Source organism: Carassius gibelio, chromosome A23 (genome assembly GCF_023724105.1).
Source record: "Carassius gibelio isolate Cgi1373 ecotype wild population from Czech Republic chromosome A23, carGib1.2-hapl.c, whole genome shotgun sequence".
Taxonomy (NCBI): Eukaryota; Metazoa; Chordata; class Actinopteri; order Cypriniformes; family Cyprinidae; genus Carassius; species Carassius gibelio.
The window spans coordinates 14892672-14919830 of record NC_068393.1 but is presented as its reverse complement, the minus strand read 5'-3'; the positions used below and the strand labels follow the sequence as shown (position 1 = coordinate 14919830).

At 38.5% G+C, this 27159-nt stretch overlaps 1 protein-coding gene across 6 annotated transcripts in view; it reads left to right on the top strand.

Moving 5' to 3' along the window:
- Positions 1-27159, top strand: part of LOC127945008 (msx2-interacting protein) — a 29316-nt gene extending 2157 nt beyond the window's left edge. For 2 of the 6 annotated variants that reach the window (XM_052541490.1, XM_052541492.1), the window contains exons 2-15: positions 1465-1785; positions 7659-8285; positions 14570-14730; positions 14893-15093; positions 15196-15347; positions 15451-15576; positions 15805-15918; positions 16036-16149; positions 16233-16333; positions 16428-24093; positions 24211-24558; positions 24676-24870; positions 24999-25157; positions 25292-27159. In XM_052541490.1, coding sequence (XP_052397450.1) covers positions 1465-1785; positions 7659-8285; positions 14570-14730; positions 14893-15093; positions 15196-15347; positions 15451-15576; positions 15805-15918; positions 16036-16149; positions 16233-16333; positions 16428-24093; positions 24211-24558; positions 24676-24870; positions 24999-25157; positions 25292-25423 — 10417 coding nt within the window. In that variant the 3' untranslated portion in view covers positions 25424-27159. Of the gene's footprint in view, positions 1-8; positions 725-1464; positions 1786-2744; positions 3603-7658; positions 8286-14569; positions 14731-14892; positions 15094-15195; positions 15348-15450; positions 15577-15804; positions 15919-16035; positions 16150-16232; positions 16334-16427; positions 24094-24210; positions 24559-24675; positions 24871-24998; positions 25158-25291 lie in introns of those variants that run through there. The other 4 variants (XM_052541489.1, XM_052541488.1, XM_052541493.1 and 1 more) reach the window with 4 other exon arrangements.

Genomic DNA, 27159 nt, shown 5'->3' with positions numbered 1-27159 from the left:
TTTGTAAAATGGCGACGGAGATGTGAGTGTGTGAACTGGTGTGTCAGACAGCTGCTCACCTAGAGCTGCCATTTGAATGCCTGTTGTTTATTACTCATTTTCATATTTTGCTTACCAAGTGTTGTTTTAACCCCCCATGTACACCTGTAATCGATTTACGCATGTTTTATTTTATTTTTTTGATGATTGACAGCAAATTAATGTGTACTATAGTTACTTGAAGCTTATGTAAGCACCGTGTTTCAAGGATTTGATAAAGTGAAGGATTTTAAATAAAGTGAAAAATAACGTACATTTGTTAATTATCCAGAGGAGGTACATAGGGAAGATGGAGTGTTACCAGTTTGGTGCCTAAAGAAGATCTGTAAAGCTGCAAAGACTAAAGTCTCAAATCCAAAGAGATATTCTTTATAAAAGTTAAGACTCGTCCATGACTTCCAAAAACGGCTTGTTTAAACACGCCCCCACATGTCTACATCACAATGTTGTTGCCAGCACCATGTTGTGGAGAAGCTGTGTTTCATTATGAACGTGAAACTACTTTTTTTTTGTTTTGCTTTCCAAAAGTGGACACGACTAGAAATCAGTGGTTAAGTTGCATTTACAACACTGTTCCAGAACAGTTTAAACCTAAATATTCGAATGTGTGCAGCAGATTTTATGGAGGACTGTTTCTTGATCCTGGGATTGTAGACTACATGCTGGCTGTTCTGACTCTCAGTCTGTAAGTACGTTTTCATATGTAAAGGATTTGCCACTGATGATTCAAACGTCGTGTCGCACCAGTGTTCTGACTGGGACAGGCATCGCAGTATGGCAAGGGGCGTAACAATTCTGTTACACGCTTTTGGCATACAGTTTTGGCATTCACAATCACAGCACACTGGTTAGCTGGCCAATCAGAGCTCTCGCTTTTTTGCGATGAGTTTTGTAAAGAATGATGCGTTTCAGAAAGGCGGGACATAGAGGTGAAACAATAATGCACAGTATGTTGAAAATGTGTTTTTTGAACCATAAACTTCATAATCACATTACATTACACCAAACACACAAAATAATGTTATTTTTAGCTAAATCATATTACCCCTTTAATGCTAGGAAGAGGCTATGTTGGTTTTTTTGCAACTCTGTGGTGCACCAGAAACAGGTTATCAAAATCTGATATTTGTTTTCCTGTCATGATTATTGGATGTATTCAAATGAAGGGAGATATTACTGGCATATGGTTGATGCTACTCATACAGTGGTACTTTTTTGTGGGATGATGCAGAAGGCAGGCTGTTTTTATTTGAATAGACTTATTTACATATTGCACAAATGACTGGCATGCAGGTTTGTTTTTTATCAGCCCTTTGCGTATTGGATGTAGATGGTTATTCATATCAGCATAATTGATTGCAAGTATCATGCAGTGCATCAGTGTTGGCTACAATTAATTTGGCAATTTTTGTTTTGCTTTTTTAGGTATGGACGTGTGGAGAGTGTCAAGGTGCTCCCGAAACGTGGATCGGAGGGTGGAGTGGCAGCTTTTGTGGATTTTGTGGACATTAAGAGTGCTCAGAAAGCTCATAATTCTATCAACAAGATGGGAGACAGGGACCTACGCACCGATTACAATGAGCCAGGAACTATTCCCAGTGCAGCTCGAGGCCTGGATGATAGCCTGTCCATAGCCACTCGTGGGCGGGATGTTTCAGGGTTCACAAGGGGGGCGGGGGGCCCTGTGTATGGGCCTCCTGTGTCACTCCACAGCAGAGAGGGACGCTTTGAACGCAGACTAGACGGGTAAGTGGACATAGTTTTTCTGAAGGCAGGGGAACCATTCGTTTCTCGTAACTCATCTCTCCCTCCCAGTTATTTCCGTCATTAATTGGGCTGATTTATTGTTTTGGGGGTGGGTGACATAAGGGAAATTAAGAGAACACTCTGGAGAGTATTAATTTGGGCATCAAACTTTGATGGTCGAGGTCTGTCATCAATCACCATGTAAAGCGAGCCAGTTTTGAAGTTTGTCAAAAGCATGGTGATCATGCAACGAAATTCATTATAATTATGTAGAGATTAGCGTACCTCTGCATGGGGATTCTCTCAGAGTTGGATATCGCTGCGAAGAGAATCCAGGGCATGTTTTGGATATCAAAATATTCCGGGATTTCTGGAAACCAATGTGAATCCTTGACCTGCGGCCTTACCTGGAATTGCCCTATTCTGGAGTACTGTACCGCCCAAGGTGGATTAATGTCTTACATCATGTGTTTTTGCTCCGTTATTGTAACACGATTACGGTGTTAAACAATTAAGACCCATTGATTGGTAATTGGATTATTGAAATGGGTGGTTTAGGATCAGTTCCCTTCCATGATCTGGAGTGCTCTGGATGGTATTCTCTGGATTCTTAATCACACTGGATTAATACGACCCAATGACAAGGATATTCTATCACTACGGTTTCTTTTCTATATATATATGTTTTTGGGGGAATTATTTGTGGTGTTAGGGTTTGGCTGTTAATTACATGGGAGACTTCTGCCATTGATCAACATGGTAGAATGTGACAGAAACATAGTGAGCAAATCTCTTTATTTATCCATTACTTATTTCTCAACCATTTAAGTTCATTTTTGCTTTTTTCGTAAACGCCGAAGAAAAAAGAATGGATTTAACGTAGTATTTGGTCTAATATACTGAAGAAAGAACTGTTTTTTTTTTTTTTTTTTTTTGGATTTTGGATCCACAAAGTAAAGCATGGAGGTATTGCTGTTGTGGGGCTGAAGACTTCTCAGTTTGGATGTGAAATATGTCTTTGGATTACAAAGCCCCATAATGGATCTGGGACTACAGCAGACTCTGGATACATTACAATTAAGAAGAAATTGGTTTCTCCTAATGGACTATTGCAATGCCAATGGATTATCTCTTTTTCCAGACATCAATGAAGATTCCACTGGGATTTGTAAAACATTTACCGAATCCCCATGTTTTCAGAGTTGACTTGGATTATTAACATTCACAGCGATTAGAACATTGCTACCTTGTTCTGATGGGATATGAAAGAACTTAACTGTTTTCACCCTTGAGGTGATGGGATAAGATTTAAATAATTGAATCAGATTTTTTTTTATGCACTGAAGAGGGATTTAAAAGGACAGAGGCATCATGCAGATTTGAAGTTTCAAGTTTTGCATTTTCATATTTTTTAAAAACATTTTCAAAGACTTTTCGTTTTAAAGGACCAATGACAATGAAGAACACAAGTAATGCTGAATGAAGAACATCATTATGGATTTATATGTTTTGACGACTTTCGCCTGCCTGTTTTTGATCTGATGGGGATTTTTTTGCACTTACCTGAGTTGGACATTCCACCTCCTCACTTTTACCTCCATACGCTTTTTGCATATTGATATTGACTTATTTTTTAAGACGCATGGATTCTTTTTTGCCAAACTATTCTGTTGGATCCTGAAAGATAAGGATTACTTCGGTTTTTTTTTCTTACCATTTTTTACATTCTACATTTTTAACCCCTTTTTTTGCTCACAAAGTTCTGTCTCCCTAAATTGTATTTGGAATTGTAGGTCGGGTTACCGCTGTCTGAAAAGGTTGGTATGTTCTGCCCTGTGTATATTAGCTGTTCTCTAACCCCTAGTTTGATCCCCTGTCTTTTTCCCATCTCCCACTAACAGATGTAGCTGTTAAACAGGCTGTTTTTAGTAGCTTGTTGGCATTTGCAGATTTTTACCTCACTTTGCTGTCCCTTTCCTGATTCTCACTCTTTTTCACACTCCCTGGCCTTTTGCCTCTCTGCTTTACCTATGTGAATAATTTGAATAGTGTTTGAGGCATATTAAGAAAAAAGCATACAGCAAAGCTGACCAAACACATAACAGCTCTATGGAAATGGAGGAGATGGCAAATGAGCTGTGGAGTGTCGTGATGCAATGTGTCACCACTGTTTGTCAGTTCTTGTGGAAATTACAGGAGTGGACTATATGTACTGTAAAGGTTGATCACAGTCAAGTTACACAGCTGGTTTCACTAAACAAAAGCATCTGTTTCTAATGGAAACCAAACTGATTTACTAGGTCAGATTTGTTGCTACATGCTCATTATCACTCACTGTCAATGACTAACAAATGCTTATTCTGGAGAAGCTGCATCTCAAGCTATAAATGTAATTTGTCAGGTGTCATTTCAACCTTTTAGTGATTAGAAATGACAGAATTTACTTATAGCTAATATATTAATGTGTAAATTTGTTTTGTTGCTTGGCAACCATGCAGTTATTAATGGTCAATATAACGTTGCAAAATATTAGTTTATTTTCATTATTATCTATATTATTAATAAGATTAATAGATCATTTATTTGTCCTCAAAGAGGAAATTAATTTTCACAGTGGGTGTGTTTATAACACCGACAGCTGCACAGTACATATGAACTTATAACAATAAAAAAAAAAAAAAGGAACTATTGGTAGCTCTGTTGCCAGGTTGAACAAACTTTAGACACACTGCTTCTAGCCGTGCCTAAGAACACTTCTTAACTATGGTAATATCACTGTAACAGACTACCTTTTGTAGATTATTGGTTATTAATATTTTCTGTTGCACACTGAAGACTATTAAAGTTTGAAAAAGTAAACAGAATAATTTGTATTTGTAATTTGTACATTTTATTTGTTATAATTAAATTGATAAAATTATCAATGTAAGATTCTGAAAAACCGGCAGGTAGATTAAAACAGTTATGCATTTTATAAAATGAGCAGAACTCATTTTAGTAAATATATCATTTTTAAAATATAAAAATATTACTGCTCAAGCAGGGTTGTGGAATGATTGCATGTGTTCATAGTTTGCAAAGGACTACTGAAACTACAATGTTCATGCATTTCAAAATGGCTGTTAAAGTGAAGCTAGAATAGTTTAGTGTGCTTCAGCATCCCCTTCACTAATTCCATTTCTTTACGGTTTATTTTGTTCCTCTTTAAAAAAAAAACAAACAAACAAAAAAAAACCTTGGTTGAGAATTGCTCTCCACACGAATAATTTTTAGGGTTGCTCCGATCAGGATTTTTGAGGCCGGTCGCCGATCACAGAAAGCAGTATCTGCCGTTACCGATCACAGATACTGATCTTTTTAAAGCCATCTTTTTATCATTTATAACTATATAAAGTGACACTCCAATCAGGATTTTTAGACATTTATTCAGGGGCTGAATTTCATTTTTGAAAATGGGGGGAGTTTTCTTCTTAGGTGACTCTTGTGAGAGGGGAATCGGCACAAACTGTGCTTTCACACAGAAGTAGGGCTGCACGATATTGGGAAAAAATGACATTGCGATATTTTATTTTTCTGCGATAAATATTGCGATATGAAATCTAATCAAATTTTTTCTTACAAAAATGGGGTGAGCAGATTTACATTCTCATTTTAAATGATTTAAACATCGACACCATCATGTCAATTGATTAATATGCACAATGGAGAGAGAGAGCAAGATAGCGCTCATGTTGTTTGAAGCGCGCGCTCTCTCTCTCTCTCTCTCTCTCTCTCGCGCGTGCGTGCGCCTTCTCTCGCGCTCTCTCGCCGCTCTCTTTCTCGCGCGCTCTCCGTGAATCACATTCGTCAAGGGCCGGGGAGCAGCTGGCCCGTACAGTTAATGAATAACGGATCAACTACGACAGCCTACATCGCACATCCTGCGATATGACTATCGTGGATTCGTACATCGCGATAACGATGCTTAAACGACACATCGTGCAGCCCTACACAGAAGTCCGCTACTGACCCGTGACTGTTTACCACAAACACAACATTTGTCCATTAGTTTGATTTCAAATCCAAACATTGTCACTGAAAATGTTTTTTTTTTAAACAGTACAGTTATACAATCTTTAACAGACATGTTTAAACACAATAAATATAAATAACACATTATTCAATGCTTTTTACTTTTGCATTTACTTCTATATATTAAGTTGCTCAAGCAAGGTGGTACATTTCTTTTTCGTATCCCAAACTTACCATTGACAGAAATAGTCAGCCCTACTGCCTTTCCTTTAGCATTTAAATCTTTATTACAAGCAATCCTGCCGTTCATATAGAACTTTGTTTTTCTACCTCCATGAGTGCCATCTTATTGCTTTGTTAATCTAAAAGTGCTCTTTCCCTTTAAACCTAGCCAAAAGGCCATGTGTTGACTGTGAAACACAGTGGACTTTACTAATATTAATTTATGGTGTAATTACTACATTTTTGTGCCAATCAATGTTCATAGTTACTAAAAACAATGCGCTGTTACTTTTAATGCAGTGCTTGCAACACAGCAATAGACTTACTAAAACGATCACTGCACTGTTACAGATGTTTAATCTGCTAACATGAGCGCAGAAAAAATACGCACAGCATACGCACCGCAAATGGAGTAACGTCAACTAGGCATTATGTGTGCTCGCCAGGAGAGCCTGTGAGCACTGAATGGTTAAAGAATAAAAAAGTAATGCCATTTATAAACTTTAGTGATGATATGACACTGCCTCGATTGTGCAAGTGGCAATTCCTGTGTCAATGCTTCTAGACGGATGCGATGTGTGGTGATTTGAGAGAGAGAGAGAGCACTTACTTTAAGTTATTAATAATAATTTCACCAACACTGGACAGAGACTGAGATGATGCTGCTGCATGTCATGCCAAACCTCTCATGGCAGCGTCATAAGCTTTAGATAGTGTTTTTATTTTTTTTAGATCGGCCATTTTAGAGACCACCGATCAATCATCCCAGTCATCAGTAGCCGGTCAATAGGAGCAGCCCTAATCATTATTCTGCAGAATTACCAGAATAAATTATGTTTAAGTGTCTCATCACAAAATACCTTTATTCAAAAATAATGAGTTTTTATAACCTGTGGCTTTGATTTTATTTTTTGAGATCGACTTTGTTGTATTCATGAAACCTCAGTCCTGATAGTTAATTAAATCACAAAATGAGTTGGTATTACGCAGTTATGTCATGCTATATTGGAGGGAAATAGGTCTAGAATTTCTAATAAAAATACATAGTTGCTTCATTATATTCATGGTAATACAGAAGAAGTTAACTGTATTTAATTGGACATCTATTACTGTGATGTAATTACAATTTCTCACTAAAAAGACACATAAAAAACAGTAGGTTAATGAATAAGAAAATTAAGCACATTTTAATTATATAGAAAATTGTAAATTGCCATTGTAAAATAAATCTTCTTATGAAAAAAAAACAATTCTTTACCCTGTGTAACTTGGAATGTGACTGACCATGACATGCATGACTTTTTCATGCATAATTCTCTTCCTCTTTCAATATGGAATCAGTTTGATTTCCGAAATGCCAAAAGAGTAAATTGCAAAAAAGCAAAAAAAGACTTGAAGCAATAAAAATAAAATAAAAATACAAGTTGTCCTGTCCTGGTATCTATATTTGTGTTGAGTGCTACAGTAAAAGAAAAGTCCAAGACAGCATCTTTCCAACATGCACTTGCAGTCTGTGTTTTGATTAAATCACTCTTCAACGCATGTCACTTGACTCGTATGCCTGTCAGGAATAAAAATAACATTCATTTCATTCTTTCCATTTTTCTTTGCCATCCTCCATCCCTTTTCTTTTCATGTAGGGCTGCGGACGGTCGGGAGCGCACTTACGATCACAGTACCTATGGACACCATGAGCGTAGCAGCAGCAACAGCAGTGGTTTCGATCGCCAGCGTCACTATGAGACTGATTATTACAGAGACTCTAGGGACCGGGCCCTCAGTGGAGCCAGCGGGAGTGCCAGTTCTGCCAGTGGCAGCATTGGAAGCGGCTCATCAGGGGCCAGTGTAGGTGTTGCAGGGAGTGTTGCAGGAAGCACCGGTGCTGGTGGAAGCAATAGCAGCACTGCTGGAGTAGGAAGTGGCGGCTCGACACCGGGAGGCATTGTTTACTATGGTTCACGAAGCCGGAGCCCTAGTCGTTTTGAGACTACAGAGACTCGCTATGAGCCCCGTGCCCGTGAAGCTTTCACAATAGCCAGTGTGGTCCATCGGGATTTATACAGAGAAGAAAGAGGCAGACGAGGAGAAAGGACATACCACCACAGTCGCAGTCGTTCGCCACACTCTTCGCATTCACACAATCCATCACCACAGAGGCTGCCGAGTCAAGCAGCGCGGCCGGCACGCTCCCACAGTGGCTCAGGATCCCACAGTCGTTCCTCCAGCTCTGACTCTGTCAGTAGCACCAGCAGTAGCGGCAGTGGCAGGTAAGTGCAGTAAAGCATCTTGATGCATTACCATTTCTTTAGCATATCGATGGCAGTATATAAATGTGTGTGTATGTGTGTTATATGTGTATTTATAATATGAAGACTTCAGATGCAGAAACCTCTGTCTGAGATTTTTCTGAGATTTTGTTGCTGTTAAATAAGCATTTTTATCAGGCTACTTTGTTTAGGTTCTGTAATTTCTCTATAATCCCAAAGAAGAGGTTACTCGTCAGTTATTGAATACCTTATTTTCATAGGAGCCTGATAAAAGTCTCACTTAACAGCAACCGAATCACAGTCAGATTTAGAGGTTTGAAGTCTGAAGTACACACACATGCGTGACCCTGGACCTGGTCTTTAGTCGCTGGGGTATATTTTTAGCAATAGCCAAAAAACATTGTATAGGTCAAACCTATCCATTTTTCTTTTATGCCAAAAATCATTAGGATATTAAGTAAAGATAGTGTTCCATGAAGATATTTTGTAAATTTCCTACTGTGTATATATATATATATATATATATATATATATATATATATATATATATATATATATATATATAGATAGATAGATAGATAGATAGATAGACCAGCAACTGTTTGCTTACCCGTATTCTTCCGAATATCTTCTTTTTTGTTTTACACAAATAATTGAAACAAGCTGGATACTTATTTACATAGTAACTCTATAAAATTATAAACACTTTTGCTGGAAAGTGAAAGCATATTATGCAAAACATTGGTCTATATTTTCCAATACTTCATAACTGAGCTTTCAAGACTACCACATCACTTTTGCAATTTCAAGCAAAACCTCATCTGTTAGCCAGCTAGATAGTATTATCTTTCTGTAAAATCTGCAGATTTTTCTAAAGCGTTGTAGATTACATCACTGAAAATCAGACATGTAAGTGTGCAAGGCATATTAATGGATGCAAAAGATCTACAAATGTAAAATTTTTAGTGGCAAAGCACCACTGACTGGAAAAGACAAAGTGACTTCCGTCAACTAGCTCAAAGCTTGTACTAGCTCCAAAATATTTCATTTCTTTCTTTTGAAGAATAGGCACTAAATTATTATGTGCTTATGTACAATTTTCAGTGTTAAAATAATTTGTCCTAAATTAATCTGAATAGGTGAGTAAAAATGTGTAGGTTGGGGCTCTATGACACTATAAGACATTGCTTTATTTGTTTGAGCATTTCGATTAGACTGACACAGCCACTTTGGCTCACCCAGCAGCGTCAGTTTGAGTCAGGACTATCTCTTCGGCTAATGTAGGTTTGGGCAACCTTGTCTTAGCATTGCTTCAATTCAAAAATGATCTTTCAGAACTTGTTGATTTTTGGACTCGATCCACATGCTGATGTAATGGCATGTGATAGCTTTGTTTTTGTTGGTCTTGGTGATCACCTAGGTTTTTCAGTAACAATGGATACTGATTACAAATGAAGTAGTTATTCAGCAACAGTAAACATGCTTCTGCTGCCATTTATCATTACTTATCACCCAGTCAACATTTACTGTTTATACAGATGTTTGTTGCCTTTCCCTTTTGTATTACATTTTATAGGATGCTAGAAACTATAGTACCTATAAAAAGAAACCAAATAGATTTTAAATGTGTTATTCACTTATGAAGAATATTGTTCTGCTGATCAACTTTCTACTAAATTTATTACAGTTCTGATGAGTAGCCTATTCACCTCACTGTCACGTCAATGCACAGTCAATATGTTGATGTACCTTTGGTCTGTGTGGAAAGGTCTCGCTCTTTTATGATCAAGCTCGGGAGATTACATAAAAATCGCTAGTGTACAGTGATCCAGTGTTTGAGGACAACAAGCATTACAGTCGGTAGATAATAGCTGTGCCACCCTTTTTCCGATTCTTAATCATTGATTTAACTTTTATTTAACTTTAACCTCTTACTTGTGTAAGAGTACATTGATTGAATACATTGATTGTGTTGTACTTAAGGCTGGACCAGAATATTAGATTATTGGAATATTCATTCGGTGGGTTGTCATTCGATTTTCAGTTATGAAATTCAAATAATCTTTGAGTATGTGCAGTGCATTTAATGGAGGAAAGCTTCCTAAATCTGGTAAGGGGAGAAACTCCGTCACATGCTTGAGGTTTTCGACCAATCACAGTGCACTAGATAGCTGGCAAATCGGAGCATATTGCACTTTTCACAGAACAGTGAGCTTTGTAAAAATCAGCATGTTTCAGAAAGGTGGTGCCCAAAGGAGCAACAATAATACACGTATATAAAATGTGTTAATTGCACCTTAAACTTCGTAAACACATTGCATTATAGCAAATACACAAAAATTATTTTTAGCAACGTCATATTACCCCTTTAATAGAGTTCAAGTTTTTTACAGTTTTTTACCAGTATGTGTGTTCCCTGGGAATTTAACCCATGACCTTTTGCACTGCTAACGCAACGCTCTACCATTGAGCCACAGGAACTCAACAACGAATTGATAAGAATCAGAATCGATAAACAGAATCGGAATTGGAATTGATCAAATTCATTCAATGATACCCAACCCTAGTTATCAGTAAACAGCTGGGTGAAACATAAATTCATAGACTTCTTGGCTTGCACCTCTGTTTTGTTGACTCTGCATAACCAGGAAATATATCAGTTAAAATGATGTAAAACAAACATGTAGATGAGGTGCTTTCTTAGTAAATCATTACCAGTTACAGGAAGTAATTTCTAAACCAGTTTTAACAACAATGACATCATATGTAAATGGTCCAAATGTAAAAAAAATATATATATATTTTTATAATTTTCACTATTTTGAACTGAACTAATTATTAATGACAGTGGCAATGTTACACAGTCATAAAACTCTAAAGGCTTTTTTACACCAAGAAGAATGTTTGGTGTGGTAAACAATTTAATTTGAATTAATTCCAAACCAGCACAAACATTCACATTCAGAATACCAAATTTGCAAAAATGTAAAATCATGTGCCCCTGTCCTGTGTAATGCTGAATTCTTGCTGTTTCATCATTCATCATGTTTGCTGTTTCTTTTGCACTTGTCTGAACAATCAAATAACATGCAAATTATAGTGCTGGGCGATTTTACAAAAAAAGATTTTTCCAGATTATTGACTGAATCTGTTGTTGTTGTTGTTGTTGTTGTTGTTGTTGTTGTTGTTTAGATTTTTAACTAGTCAACTTGAAAATGTAACTACAACATTATTCAAGCTACTTTTTCTTAAATAACCCTCTAGTTATAGAAAATTCTATTCCAAGTGCACCACAAGTTGTCATCATGATGTAAATGTTAAACAAATCACTTGTTAAATATCTGCGCAGAAAAGATGCAAAAACTACAACTACATTTTGTACAAACTTGTCTTATACATATTATGTGTTCAGAAATAATACAAGGAAAATTCTTTTAGAAAATCTTACAAGTCAAGGTAATTCAAATTCAAAATGGCTGAAGGTAACACCAGTAGACTTTAATAAAAGTCACACAGTGAAAATGACACGATTATGACTGGGTCAAATGCATAAAGAACAGCATTATTTGAAATCACAATTTTAAATCATCAATTATAATGTTTGCCTTTCTATTACCTATAATATAAAAGCAATCGTTATAATACTTTCTGTGTATACATTAATTCCTTTGTTTAACCGTTCTATCTGATTATTAGACCGAACTGTTAACAACGAGAGGAGATAAGAGGGAGAATGTAAGCACTGTGTGCTCAGGCGCTGCCTTTCTCAACACCGTCAAAATTCAAATCCCGCCTCGAACACATCGGCCTAGCAGAAAAAACATTGTCGACCACTAGTTTTTTCTATGTAAACATGCATGTGTTTGACTGTTGCGCTCACGTCTCCTGCATAAAACGCCATTCCAAAAACACTGCGCTCAAGTTCAAATAAGTTCACTCCCATCTTTTAGCAGATTTTACCTTTTCCACTGCCTGCATTGCATCTTTGTCAAAACATAAGCAATGTGTGAATGACTCCTCTAAATTTATGGTCATTCACAGAACAACACACGCGAGCGGTTAATCATGTGCGCTGACGTGAGGTTGAAACGTTCTCAACTGCTGGAACTGTTTCCACGGCAAATTGTCATTGTCTAATTCTAACATTTGGTAATATTTCTATTCAAAATCGTCATTCCTCTATTTATAAAAATTTTAATTTTGTCAAAACAATCAATAGTGTATGTCTTTTTGTCAACAAGCCTTAAAGTGCCCATTTTATGCCATTTTTAAGGTTCCTAATATTGTTTTGGGAGTCTCCTACAAAAGGTTTACATGCGTGCAAAGTCAATAAACACTTTAGTTATCTCAAGATAAGCATTTATATCAACTGATTTTCCAACGATTGGTTTGAAGCAGTTCTTAGATTCATCTCTCTAAACCCCTCCTTTCTGTGAGCCCTCTCTACTCTGATTGGCCAGATGGCCCAGTATGTTGTGATTAGTCGATACAATACGCCCATTGCAATAGTTCCCTATTTTGAATGTTTGATTGAAAATATAAATATCTATTGTTTATCATTTGTACAGTTTGTGATTCACTGGAGCCAGCTGGTCAAAATTAACTGGGTAATGAGGCATCTTTCAAGACAAAAAATATTGGGCTTGTACTGCTGTAAATTTTAACCACTGATTCTTTACTGCTTCATCTTTCATAATTGATAATAAATGAATTTACCATCACAGTGTAGCACACGGCATGATCATATACAAGCTACAGTGTTTGAGGGCAGGTCAAGTTATAGAACATATAACTATATTTTAGGCATTATGTCTTACCCCATGATGTGTAGCCATCAGGCAAGTGGTATTCGAATTACTGACATATCGTTTTGGCTGTTAAGAGACAATTCTCAATAACTTTATTTATTGTTCACATTTGGCTTTATGACTTTGGCAGATTGTTTACATTTACATACAGCTACATTACACACATGAAAGGCAGTATTCAAAATGGCATAATAGGGGCACAATAAAATGTGATATGTTGACTGACCTATTTGATGTTGCGTTTTTTCATCCTCTGATGTTGACTGGGCCAGAAACTGGCTACAGGCATTGGGTCAGCCATCAATTACTGATACTTCAGAACCTTTTATGTGCAAGATGCATTTTGAGAGTGACTGACAGATAGCCCTTTGGCTTTAGGACATCAACACAGAATGCAAGAATGCAGCATGCAACAAACAACAATTTTTGTATTATTTAGATGTGTTTCCATAGGAATTGAGTGCTGTCATATTTATATTTATTTGTTAACGTGGAAGTAATCCTTTTTTTAAATGAATGCTGAGTTGTTTCTTTTATAAATAAAGGACATTGTGCATGAAAAAAGCATATTGTTTTCTTATATGTTAGTTGTATTGTACGCGTCTTGAGGAGAAAATGCTGTAGGGGAATTTTAAGAAACAACGGCTGGTGTATTTTCACACTGCCCACTTGAACTCCCCCCACCCCCGTGAGATCCAGTTGGAACTGGAAATTTCTAGCCACTGCTGGCTCCCTGCCCACTCCCACAGGCTAGCCCCTATCAGCCGCACTTCTGAGAGAAAGAGCGAGTCAGAAAAGAGGGCAGTGCAAAGATGTAAACAGACAAAAGGAAAGTCGTGTATATGGCTGAATCATATTGAGGAAAGAAGTATCCACTGTAATGACAAAGTGTCAGTGTTAGCCAGTGAAGATGCATTCATTCACTGCTTGAAACTTGAAAATAACAAACACCAGTGTAGTATATATGTGGATTTAGTAAACGGCCTCATACAAATAAGTGTCAGTTGTGCTTGTCAGTCCTTTGTGTGTGATTAGAGGAATTCGATCTAGATATCAACCTTTTTTCCTCTGTAATACTCTGTTGCAGAGGCCAAAAAACATAACCTAGAGTGTACATATTTTTCACCATCATCAAGAGGCACTGTGTCTTTTTTTTCAATACTAATAGAATTTCTTTGTTGCAGTAGTGCCTCTCTGAGGTGGGAAAACAAACTGCATGAATAAACAGTATCTCTCTCTCTCTCTCCCTCTCTCTGTCATATATATTAGTTATTTTTTTTTTTTTTTTTTTTTTATTCCCTTAAAGGATTGACCTTTCTTCTGAGGCTGTATGTTTGCCTATGTTTGTTATTGACTGATCATCCTGTTCTGCAAAGTTCTGATCCACAGTTTTTTAATGACACTATGTATTTGTTAGTGTTCACCTTTTGTTACAGTCTACATTCTAAGCATGTTTGTGTTTTTCCTCTCTCACAGTAGTGATTCCAGCAGTAGCTCCAGTGATCAGTCTCCAGCTAGATCTGTTCAGTCAGCAGCTGTACCTGCCCCTTCTGCTCAGCCCCTACCTTCACTGGACAAAGATGAACCTCGCAAAAGTTTCGGTATCAAAGTGCAGAACCTCCCTGTGCGTTCAACAGGTGAGGCTTTTATGAGTTTAAGTCCAAATGAAGACATGCACTTTTCAAACAGCAAAACAAAAAACATATTGCCCAACTAATTTAACCATTATCTTGGAAGACACTTTGGTGACACAGCAAAATCTAATAATAATGTATTTATGATCTCCCTGTCTATTTCAGATACAAGTCTGAAGGATGGTCTTTTCCATGAATTTAAGAAACATGGCAAAGTTACATCAGTTCAAATTCATGGTGCCTCTGAGGAACGATATGGATTAGTGTTCTTTCGCCAGCAAGAGGATCAAGAAAAAGCTCTAAGTGCATCTAAAGGGAAGCTGTTTTTTGGCATGCAAATTGATGTCACTGCTTGGCATGGCCCAGGTGGGTTCCTTGCTTTTAGTACAGAATCTGTTGTTGTTATTATAGTAGATTTTGAAGTAGCATTGGACCCAAAATTGTTCTCTATAATCTATTGCTCAATAGAAACAGAGAGTGAGAATGAGTTCCGACCTTTGGATGAACGAATAGATGAGTTTCACCCAAAAGCTACAAGGACATTATTCATAGGAAATTTGGAGAAAACCACAACCTATCATGACCTGCTTAACATATTTCAGCGTTTTGGAGAGATTGTTGTAAGTAGACATTTGAAAGTGTGATTAAAAATTGTCTTAAACGTTTTTAAAACAGTCACTGTATTAACACTGCCAGTTTATGTACATTTTCTGTTTTTACCAGGATATCGATATAAAAAAGGTAAATGGTTCCCCACAATATGCATTTCTCCAGTATTGTGACATAGCAAGTGTCTGCAAAGCAATTAAGAAAATGGATGGTGAATACCTTGGCAACAACAGGTTAAAGGTGAGGATGAGATCAGATTATTATTGGACTTTTTTTTTTTTTTTCTTTTTTTTATGTTATGTTACATGTAGCTAACATCCAGTTCTCATTTGGTACAATGAGAAATTTTTAAAAAAAAAAGAGTGTTTACAGTTGTAATTGTATTTTTATTTGTACTCATTGTAATTAAAAACTATGGATTACAAAAGACATATTGGTTTTCTTAATGTGAATTTTTCTTTCCTTCAGCTTGGTTTTGGCAAGAGTATGCCTACAACATGTGTATGGTTGGATGGCTTGTCCTCCAGTATTACTGAACAGTATCTCACAAGGCACTTTTGTCGTTATGGACATGTTGTAAAGGTGATTTACATTTTTAAAAATTGTTGTTCTGTTTGTTTTTGTTCTGTAGAAAAAATGCATTGCATTTTGAAGTTCACTAGTTTTCTTTATATAATTATTATTATTATTTTTTTTTAGGTTGTGTTTGACCGACTAAAAGGAATGGCCCTCATCTTATATAATAATATAGAGTATGCGCAGGCCGCTGTCAAGGAAACAAAAGGTTGGAAAATTGGAGGAAATAAAATAAAGGTCTGTAATCTATTATGAATTGTACCACTGACAAACCCACAGTTTTTTTGTTAACACTGTTAATTAATTAAATTTGTTTGCAGGTTGACTTTGCCAACCAAGAAAGCCAGATGGCTTTTTACCGTTCAATGCAGGCATCTGGACAAGACATAAGAGATTTCTATGAAATCACAAATGAACGAAGGTGAGATGTATGGTAACACCTCTTTTATTTTGTAGAATCCTTTCATATTTATTCACTTAGTTAATTTATTTATTTAAATATTTTTTTTTTGCAGAGATGAGCGCCGGCCGCCATATCATGAGTTCACAGCTGAACGGGCATACTATGAGAATGTACGTGCCCCAGGTTCTTACACAGAGGATCCACGTCGAAAATATCCTGCCAGAAGTCGAGAGTTTTATTCAGAATGGGATCCTTATCAGGGAGATTATTATGATCCACGATACTATGATGACCCCCGTGAATACAGGGATTATAGAGACCCATATGAGCAGGATATTCGAAAGTACAGCTACTTACAAAGAGAGCGTGAAAGGGAAAGAGAACGGTTTGAAACCGATCGTGAACGTGACCACAGTCGACGAACAGTCGAACACAATCAAAGCCCTTCCCATCCACGTCGCCCTGTTAGTCCTGCTGCTTCCCCATCCCATTCTGAACGTCCTCCCAGTGACTCTGAACATCATGTTTACAGCCGCTCATCTGAGCGAAGTGGCAGCTGCAGCTCGCTTTCTCCACCACGATTTGAAAAGCCAGATAAAATTCGTTTGGAGAGGCACAATAGGAGTGATAAATCAGAGAAAGACAAATCACTATTTGAAGCAGAGCGTGGAAATGGAGGAGAAAAAGACAGACGTGCTGGACGTAAGGAAAAAGGAGACAAGGACAGGACTGAGAAGCAAAAGCTGAGGAAATTAAAACTTGCATCCCCTACGGTTCCATCATTAGAGCCAGACCTTGAACTTGACAGGGAAACTAGCCCAGAGGCTAGCTTAACTCTTCGAGGTAAATCCAGCAAATCATTGTTCAAAGACAAAGACTACTCTGGAAAAGGAAAACTTGATCTGCTACCTTGTGTTGTCCAGCTAACAAGAGTAAAGGAGAAGGAAGTGAAGTTAATAGACAGTATCCTCAGTGAGAAACAAAAAACAAAGGTTGGGAGTGACCCTGTTCGGTCTCCAACCAGCCCACCCTCTGCTGATCACAAAGGTATGCATTTCCGCATAGATACTCAGGCTAGAGATTTCTTTAAGCATGGAAAACATCTCAAGGAGAAAGGCTTGGCTAGTCAAGTTGAGGTTTTGGATAAAGAGGGCAACGTGAAAAACAAAAAATACTCCAAAACTGATCTTGCATATGACACTAGTTCTTCTGTGGATGCTGACCGCTTAGCTGCACGAAAGAGGCGCTTTAAAGAAACTTGTGGAAAGGCTGACCATGTAAAAAAGATAACTCAGGAGGAGGATGAAGTGAAGTTAAGGAGAATTATTGATGAACCATTGCTGAAAGACTTTGATTATGATGTAAAGATGCAACGAAAAGAAGTGTATAAGAGAGAAAAAATTAAGCCAGAGAGAATGGTAACTGTTAGTACTACAGAAGAAGAGCTGGAAACTGTATTATCAGTAGGCCCCAGTCTAGACCTTCAGGCTCGGCTTCGGGAACCAACTGAGGAGGCAACTGATCCTTTAGATAGCCTTGATCAAAAGACACAAGGGACAATTGAAGCTCATAGTCAACCAAGTTTCAGTCTTGAAGTCTCTGATGATGGAAGTGTAGATATGGAATTTTCAAAAGACCAAGAACAACAGCACATAACAAGCTACCACATACACTCCTCAAGGATAGAAAGAGATTCTGAAAGTAAAGAAAGGTTGCTCTCAGACATTGATCACTCGCAGAGTTGCAGAAAACAAATGGAGCAGAACCGTCGCCTACAGCAACAATTGCTAGAGTATGATAAATCTGATAAAACTGAAAGCACACCCAGCACCGATGCAGAGGACTTTGAGCATCGAAGTCTTGTGCATGAGGTAGGAAAACCACCTCAAGATGTAACTAGCAATTCACCACCCAGCAAGCGAAAGAAGTCAGGACCATTTGAATTTGATTTTGGCACTAAAAGAGAGCGAGATTATCAGAGGTTCAAACACATAAATGATGAACCTGAAAGGAGACTTGATTCACTTCCAGGGACACCCTTTGCTGAGGATGCATCACAATTGTTGGAAAAAGAGCCAGATTCTCCAGTAGCAATGAGTAAAAATTGCTTGCAGTTTGATGTATCAAAATACAATATTGGCAACACAGTGTGCCAAGGGCTTTCATTGCATGCTGAAATTTTGAAAGTGAAAACATCAGTGACAGAAGAGGAGTTATGTTGGGAGAGCAAAATTAGGCAGGGCACTTTCAGAGGAGAAATGAGCTTCCCCACCAGCATTGTTAAACGGGAAAGTATCCGAAAACGTCCAGAACGTGAATTGGAACCTGGAGAGGTTCAGTCAGACTCTGATGAAGATATTGAAAGCAGACACCTTTCACTAAAGCCAGACTCTTTCAATAGAGAGCACGAAGAGAGGCTTTCAGATGTGACGTCTTCTGAGTCACTTGAAAAGAACAAGTTCTATGAATTTGCATTGGATAAGACCATAACACCAGACACAAAAGCTTTGCTTGAGCGTGCTAAGTCCCTGTCTTCATCTAGGGAAGAAAATTGGTCTTTCCTTGGTCATGACTCAAAATTCAAAAGCTTTCGGAATAGCACAGACAAAGAGAAGTCTGAACCCACTCCAAGGCCTATTCCTTCATGGTACATGAAGAAAAAGAAAATCCGTTCTTATTCTGAGGGAAAGCTTGATGATAAAAAGGAAGATGCCAAGCACATTGAACAAGAACGACAAGAGCTCTTTGCTTCACGCTTCCTTCATAGCTCTATCTTTGAACAGGACTCAAGACGACTTCAGCACCTTGAGCAGAAAAATAATGACCCTGAAGTTAAAATCAGTAGAGATCATATTACAAGCAATTCCCAAGAGGAACAAGCTGGACCAGGAGGATCAGACCTCTCTCAAGAACCAAGAGTACTTTTTCATAGCCGCTTCTTAGAACTTCAGCAGAAAGATAAGAATCAACAGTTGCGAGTTTCAGAAAGAATTTGTGTAACTGAGGAGGAGGAGGAGGAGGAGGAACAAACATTGGATGAAGAATTTGAGCCATCCCCCAATATATCAGAAATTTCCCAAGAGTTAACAGTTAATCATATTCCAGCTACAACATCACCAACATCTCTGTCTAAAGTTTCAGAGATTTCTGTGCAGCATGATAAGCCAGATTTGTCCTCTACATTTACAAACAAAGATGGTCCAGAAGTAGTGAATGAGCAGTCAGAAGATGCTCCAGAACATTCTCCACCATCAGTCAGCCTAAAGGAGCAGAACATAGCTGCCCCAGTAAGTTCTACGTCCACTGGACTAAAGGAAGATGTAACTGTCAAAGAACCTAATGAAAAGCTGAGTGAGTCCATAATGACTGTGAACCCAAGTGTTGAACAGAATATTGATGTCAAACCTCCTACTCCTGGTGCATCTCTAAGTAATATTGTGCCAGAATGTGATCCTTTTCAGGCAACTTCTCCATTGTTTTCAAACCCCAGTCAAACTCAAGAGATCACAGAGCTTCCAGAAACAAAATCAGAAAATGTTAATGCTTCTCTTCACAAGATTGCATCCCCACTGGATGTGGAGTTGCCAGAAACAGAACCTGAGCTTGAACCGGAACAGCCACCACGTAAACAACCCAGGAATAAAAAAGTAAAACCTGTCTCACCAACACCAATCCCTCAGGTTTCTAATGAGAAACCAGCTACACGAAAGAGTGAACGAATTGATAGAGAAAAGCTGAAAAGATCCTCATCCCCCAGAGGAGACTCTTTAAAACTCATTGCTGACCCCAAAAACTCAACAAAATCTCCTGTTCATGCAACCGATTCGGAGCAGGGCCTGGAATCAAACACAAACCATGGCAAAACACGACAGCGACGGAATGTGCGTTCTGTCTATGCAACACCCCATGAGGATGAGGCTCCTCAACAACCAGGAAAAGAGATTACCGAACCTTCTCGTTCCACACGTAAACGCTGTACTGATAAGGAGGCTGCAACACAGCAGATGGCAACCACACTTGGTAGGAGAGGTCGTCCACCAAAAACTCGCAAAAGAGATGATGATATGTCTCTAGTTAAGGGAGATCAGACCAAAAATTCTGAGAGTGAAGACACTGAAATTAAGGAGTCAACAACTAGTGGAGAAATATCTAAAACAGCTGATACATGGCGCTCTCCGCGATCCCAAAAGGGGCAGTCTTCACCAATAAGAGCAGGACAAAGTAGAAAAACATTGAAATTGGACAAAGTTTCAGGTAGCCCAGAACCTGTTCAGTCAGATTCAGCAGCGGTTGATGCATCACCTGCCCTAGATCACCAGAATGAATCCAAAGATGAAACTTTAATGCAAGTTGGACAATTGTCACACAATACCAAGCAACATAACATATCTAAAAGAGAGAAGGAAATTGCACATCCTGCTGAGGAAAAATTAACAGATATAGAAATCACATCTGTAGAAAAAACACAGGCATTAGATCAGAAGAAGGTCAAGGCATCAAGGTCAACACGGAACACCAAAATAATACCCGATGATAATTCTGTCAATGTTGTTAATCTGACTTTGGATACAGTTAAGGATGCCCTTCATTCAGGTGATAATAAAGCTGTAAGTTCGGAAGGGTCTTTGAAAACCAAAACCGCAGTGTTAGTAAAAGAAGACTTAAACGTCCCAATTTACCACAAAGAGGAAGATATTCACGGTCTTGAAGAAATCGAGCCTCCTACTGATCCTGTGGCTGCCTTCCTTGCCCATCAAATGGAACTGGAAAGGGCAGTGGAGAATATTTCAAGGCTTACAGATGAACAGCATCCAGCACCTTACAAAGAACCTCGTGCTGAACCAGCTACCCTAACTCCAGCTGTTATAGTACAACCTGCAGATGAGACGGAGGTAGAAAAGCCAGCCAATCCAGCAAGTGAAACTGAACTGGCTGCTGCAATTGATTCCATTACTGCTGAGGATATTTCAGGTGAAGCAGATGGATTCTCTACTCCAACAACATTCACAGCCCTCCTTCCCACACCAGAGGCACTTGTTTTGCCAGTATCAAGTGAGGGGATTGAACCTGAGACAGACTTAACTGTAAAGACTATTGTAGAATCTGAACAAGATAGTGTTATGATTCCAGACTCTAAACCTTCTCAAACAAGTAACACAGATACTTCACTAACAGAATCTCCATTATCAGAGGCAGCCAAAAAAGGAGGAAGAGCACGGCCAAAAACACCAAAGAAATCCAGAGGTCGAAAGGCTTGTTTAAACAGAAAATTAGAGATCAACGATGATGCAGTGCTGGAACCTGAATCCACTATAGTTAAACTTCCAGAATCTATCCCAGAAGAAATTCAAACTGCCAACCCTAAGGCAGCGACATCAGCAGCAGCAGCAGCCGTAGTTACTGTTGCTGCTGCATGTAAACATGAAGCTACAGTGACTTTAGACACACCAAAAGAGGCAGAACAGCCTGCTGTTGACCAGCCTGAACCTCAAGAATCTGCCTTCCACTCTGGGAATAACAGTCCTTCTTATTCTAGGACTCAACAGCCATCTCCTGAACCAGAAGCACCTGCCCACATTTCACCTACAACTTGTCTGAATTCACCTGAATCATCCAAAACTCCTCTCACACACCCTGAGTGGAACACTAGAACAGAGGAGAAAGGAATTCCACCTAAACCACAAGTTAGTATGGCATTTTCTACACCAGGAGTTGCGGGACCCCCAGCAAATCCTCCCATGCCCCCGGACACAAAGGCCTCTGATATTGACCCAAGCTCCAGCACATTGCGAAAGATTCTAATGGAACCAAAGTATGTGTCTGCTTCAAATAGCAATGCAGCCCCAAGTATGCAGTTCACAACCACAACAGCAGATGCACGGATATCTGAAAATGAAAATTCAGTTGAGGCTGTGCTGCCTTTAAAGACTTCTCTACTTGAGGACAGACCTAGCCCTATTACTCAACTTGTACCCCGTACAGCACCACCACAGCCGCAACCTCTGCTACAATGTGAATCACCACAGATCCTAAAGGAGAAACTGGGTATAACTTCAACCGCTACTTCAGTCATTAGTCGGATCCCTATGCCTTTTGATTCTGAGGACACTCCTCGTATCTCGTTAAGCAACCGTAGCTCTGGAATGTCCTTACCCAAGCAGAAGTATCGTACAAGCTTGAATGATAATAGCAGGTATCATGGACTTAACCCCTCTGATAATGGTGGAAGTGTTGGGCGCCCTGTTGTTGAAAGCACACATTGTAATACAGGATCAAGTGCTGGTTTGAGGGTCAATACATCCGAAGGTGTGGTAGTTTTGAGTTATTCTGGACAAAAGACAGAGGGACCACAGCGGATCATTGCTAAAATAAGTCAAATCCCACCAGCCAGTGCAGTGGATATAGAGTTTCAGCAGCCTGTAACAAAATCACAGATAAAACAAGAACCACCACCTCACCCCTCTACTCCAAAAGGATCACAGACACCCACAGGTTATGGACATGCCGGGGTAGTATTAGCTGGCCAAGCATTCAGTGCTCAGCCTGTTATTTCTTCAATTAATCAGGAAAGTCCTAGCTTTGAAAAATCTGAACCATCCTACCACACTGGTCAACAAGGTGGTTCTGTGAAAACCTTCCAACAATCCACAAGCCATTCTCAACTTCTGAGGTATAGTCTGTCAATTGCACAGCAGCAGCATATTAAGAAAAATGGAGCAGCAGAAACAGTTTCAATTAAAACTGATATAAAACCATCACAGACATTCAATATTAAACCAGTTTTAAGCCCACACCATCCATCTTTGGCAGTCAATCACATTTTAACTCCTAGTGCTCAACATGAAAGAGTGGTCTCACAACCCAAGCATGATTCACATTCTCCAAGGGCGTCAGGCCATTCCACGTCACCCTTTTCAAAGGTTTGCCCTCCTAGCAGCTCAGTTGTTTTGGGACCATCTCGTCCTATATCTCAGTTTGTGTCAAATATACACCATGCTGAGCAGTCAGTTATCATGCCCCCTCATAGTGTCACCCAGTCTGTGCCCATAGGTAATTTGTCCCAAGGAGATGTCAGAGCCAGTACGCCATTATCTGGAATAGGTTATGGAATCCATTCAGAAAACCTATTATCACCTCGATCTGCACCTCCACAGCGCTCCACAACACCTCAGCCTGCAGTAATCAGAGATGTTGTACTGAAATCACATGCAAGTTCATGTGGTGATGGTCAAGTTGTTGGGACAAGCAATGATGACATGCAAAGTCTCCCTCAAGGACTTCGTAGAGCCTCTGCACCACAGTTACAACAGGAAAGCATAGTAATGCAGGCTGATTTCAAAGGTCTGCATCACAGGGCATTGCGTCTAGATCAGTATGCCAGAGATGTACGTCTGCTTGTGCACCAGCATTTGACTGACCATCCAAGTGTTGTTGAGAGTCGCCAAACTCGAACACCAGAGACAATGCAGTCATCTTCACACATATCATCTGCCCCTTCTAAAACCTCCCCTGTGGTAAAGAATACACCACAGACTGTGAGGGATGCATCAAAATCAATGGATCTTAAGATGCCACTGTCCCCTCACTCTGACAATAGGATAATAGGACACCCACCTGGCTCTGTGATGGTATCTCCTCAAGGAGTTCAATTGATTCATCCTGGAAATGCAAACTCCATGTCTGAATACTACAGAGAAATGCGTGGCTTCCATCCTCAGTATCCAGGTCATTCAGTAATTGGAATTAACTTAGCTAATCGTGGAATTGTTTCGTCACAGGTGAGAGTTTGTTTTGTGCTCTACAATCCTAATTTGAGTATTACAGTTAACAATTATATTAGCTATGAACGTTTTTTTTTTAATCTTTTTTTATTTAAAATGTACTTTCTTTATCAGGTCTCACAAATTGATCATTGTCAGAGGCACAAGGTGCCCTCTGTCTCTTCTATTGAGTCTGTGGGAAGTTTTGGCGAATCAAAACTTGATGGTTCTCACATTCGACACCCAAGCTCCATGGATTTGTGTCAGATATCACGAGTTCAGGGTGAGACTGGCTCCCCCTCTTACACTTCACCAGTAACTATAACACCCAAATTGGAGATGCCTATCACTGTGCAAAAGGGACCTCAAGGACCTATTTCTAGCCAAATGCCACCTCCATCCTCAGTCAGTTCTCAGATGCGATCAGACTTTAAACTTGACCACACCGGACTTCGGTCTGTTGATATGGTGCAGTTGTTGACGGTTTGTAATCTTTTTTTTAATTATTATTATTGTTTCTATTTCTTTTTTATTTTCATGATAAGTTAAGTGGAAATAATTCTTAAGGTTTTAACAGCGTTTTTGTCTTCCTTTATGCAGAAATACCCAATTATTTGGCAAGGTCACCTGGCACTTAAGAATGATACTGCAGCAGTACAGCTGCATTTTGTGTCTGGTAACAATGTTCTGGCTCACCGTTCACTGCCATCTCCAGAAGGAGGTGCTTTTCTACGAATTGCCCAGAGAATGCGCTTAGAAGCCTCACAACTTGAGGGAGTTGCAAGACGTATGACTGTAAGCATCCTGTCGACTTTTATGGCTATGAGTTTTTTCTCAATCCACATTAAGTGTAATTTATACATGTCAAGCTCATGAAATCTCTGGACAGTATTACGAATTTAAAGGAAAAACCTTTTTCCTAGGCTGAAAATGAATACTGCCTTCTGTTGGCATTGCCTTGTGGACTGGACCAAGAGGACGTCCACAACCAGACCCATGCTCTTAAAACTGGTTTCATCACTTACCTGCAAGCAAAGCAAGCTGCTGGAATTATCAATGTCCCGAATCCAGGTTCAAATCAGGTAAGTCCTCCCAAGAATGTGACAATTATAATGAAAATAAAATAAAAAAAGTGAAAATAAATAATTTAGCCAGCTGCTTACTTAAAATTGTACATTCCACTAACAAATATTTGTCTTCTGTTTTCCTTGTATAGCCAGCCTATGTTGTCCAGATTTTCCCTCCTTGCGAGTTTTCTGAGAGCCACTTGTCTCATCTCGCTCCGGACCTTCTCAACAGCATCTCCAGTATCTCTCCCCATCTTATGATTGTTATAGCTTCTGTATAAGAGGGAGATCCCAGCTTCCAACATGCCAACACCAGCCTTTGGGACTTAACTTTTTTTTTGTACTCTGGAAATCACCCAAATGTTAGTCAAGTTTACTCCTCCTTGGCCATGTATTCACTCTTTTTTTTTTTTTTTGTTCTTTCACCAGCCTTTTAATCCATTGACTCATTGCCGCATCTGTTTAACTGTGTATCACCTTAAAGTACACAGAGATAGATGGAGCTATCTACAACGATCAATTTTCTGATCTCTTTTTTTTTTCTTCTTCTTCTTTTGGAGATTTGTATCTATGGTTTTTAAAACACTGAGGATGTTTGGGATTATTAGGACTTCAAGAAACCTTTTATTGATTAAGAAATGTTTTTTTTTTCTGAAAAATATTCAGACCAATCATTGCACTATGTTATGAAAATCAAAAAATTTGTACAAATTTGGTTATTGAAACTGTACTTTTACTTTATTACTTGGACATGCTTCATTCACCAGCCATTTTTGTGGTAGAGACTAAAATGCTATTTAGTCGAAGTAGTTCAGTTGAATTCCTTTGACAAACTTTATATAAAAAAATATAATGTAATATAAAGCAGCTACTGTTCAATCATAAGTAAAGAAGTTACTTCCATGTTATTTGTAGAAATGGCTCTCAATATAGTCCTTGTTATCTCTGAAAGGGACTAAATGTGGGAGCATTGTGAGTTGTACAGTTTACATTTGATGCCTCAATTGGGGGATTGTATGTATACTTTTTTCGCTTTCCTCTTAATATTGCAAAAGTGAATCAGGCGAAGGCCTGGTTGTAAATATAATGTATATTTAAAGACTTTCAAAGCAGTTGACAAGCATAATAAGATTGACAACCTATTGCCATCAACCGTGAAAGTGAACTGTCAGTTACCACTTGATTATCATTTCAGATTATTGTTTGGTTGACGTTTTTTGAAATCAATCCTGTGCCATAATTTTTAAATGGAGAAAACAAAATGAATCAAGATTCATCAAGTTTTATTTTGATACTTGACTTTGTATTTGTCACTTGATCTTTAAAGCCTGATTTTACATTGCCTTGTTTTATGATTTGTCCCCTACCTCTATTTCTGCCTTTTTCTCTGGTAATTATTTCTAAGTTGGGGGTGTCTGGACTGATGATGATGCCCTTTAAGACCCCTGAAGTGTAAAATTCTGTTTTCCCACTGTTCTTTCTTGGTTTTTTGAACATACCTCAAAATGTCCCACAAGAACAGTACAATGCAAGTGGTGGATATACTTTGTAAAGAGAAAACTAAAAACTAAAAAAATGAAAATCTTTCAGGAGACATGATAGAGACTATCTTTTTGGTCTCCTTTCTTGATTGGTGTCTTCTTGAGCCAAACTGTAAATAATCATTTTCATTTTGTCACTTTTCTTTTCTTCATTGTTTTGTTTTGTAAAACGAAACAAAAGTATGTAAAGAAAACCGATGCAGAAAGTAAACTATGAGTCTTAGTTTTGCAGTTTCATTGGGTTACTACAAATTCTCATGGTCATTTTGAAGGCACTTACATTTTTTGATACACCAATTTAAAATATTACTATACCACACGAAAGAGTAAAAAAAAACAGCCGATCTTAAAATTTTGTCTGATTTATCTTTTCGTCATTTTGATTGTATTTTGCTGTTCCTCTATGAGGACATTTAAAGATGTAAAATAAATTTTGTTTAACACCTTTGCAGATCATTAAATGGTCATTCACTCTC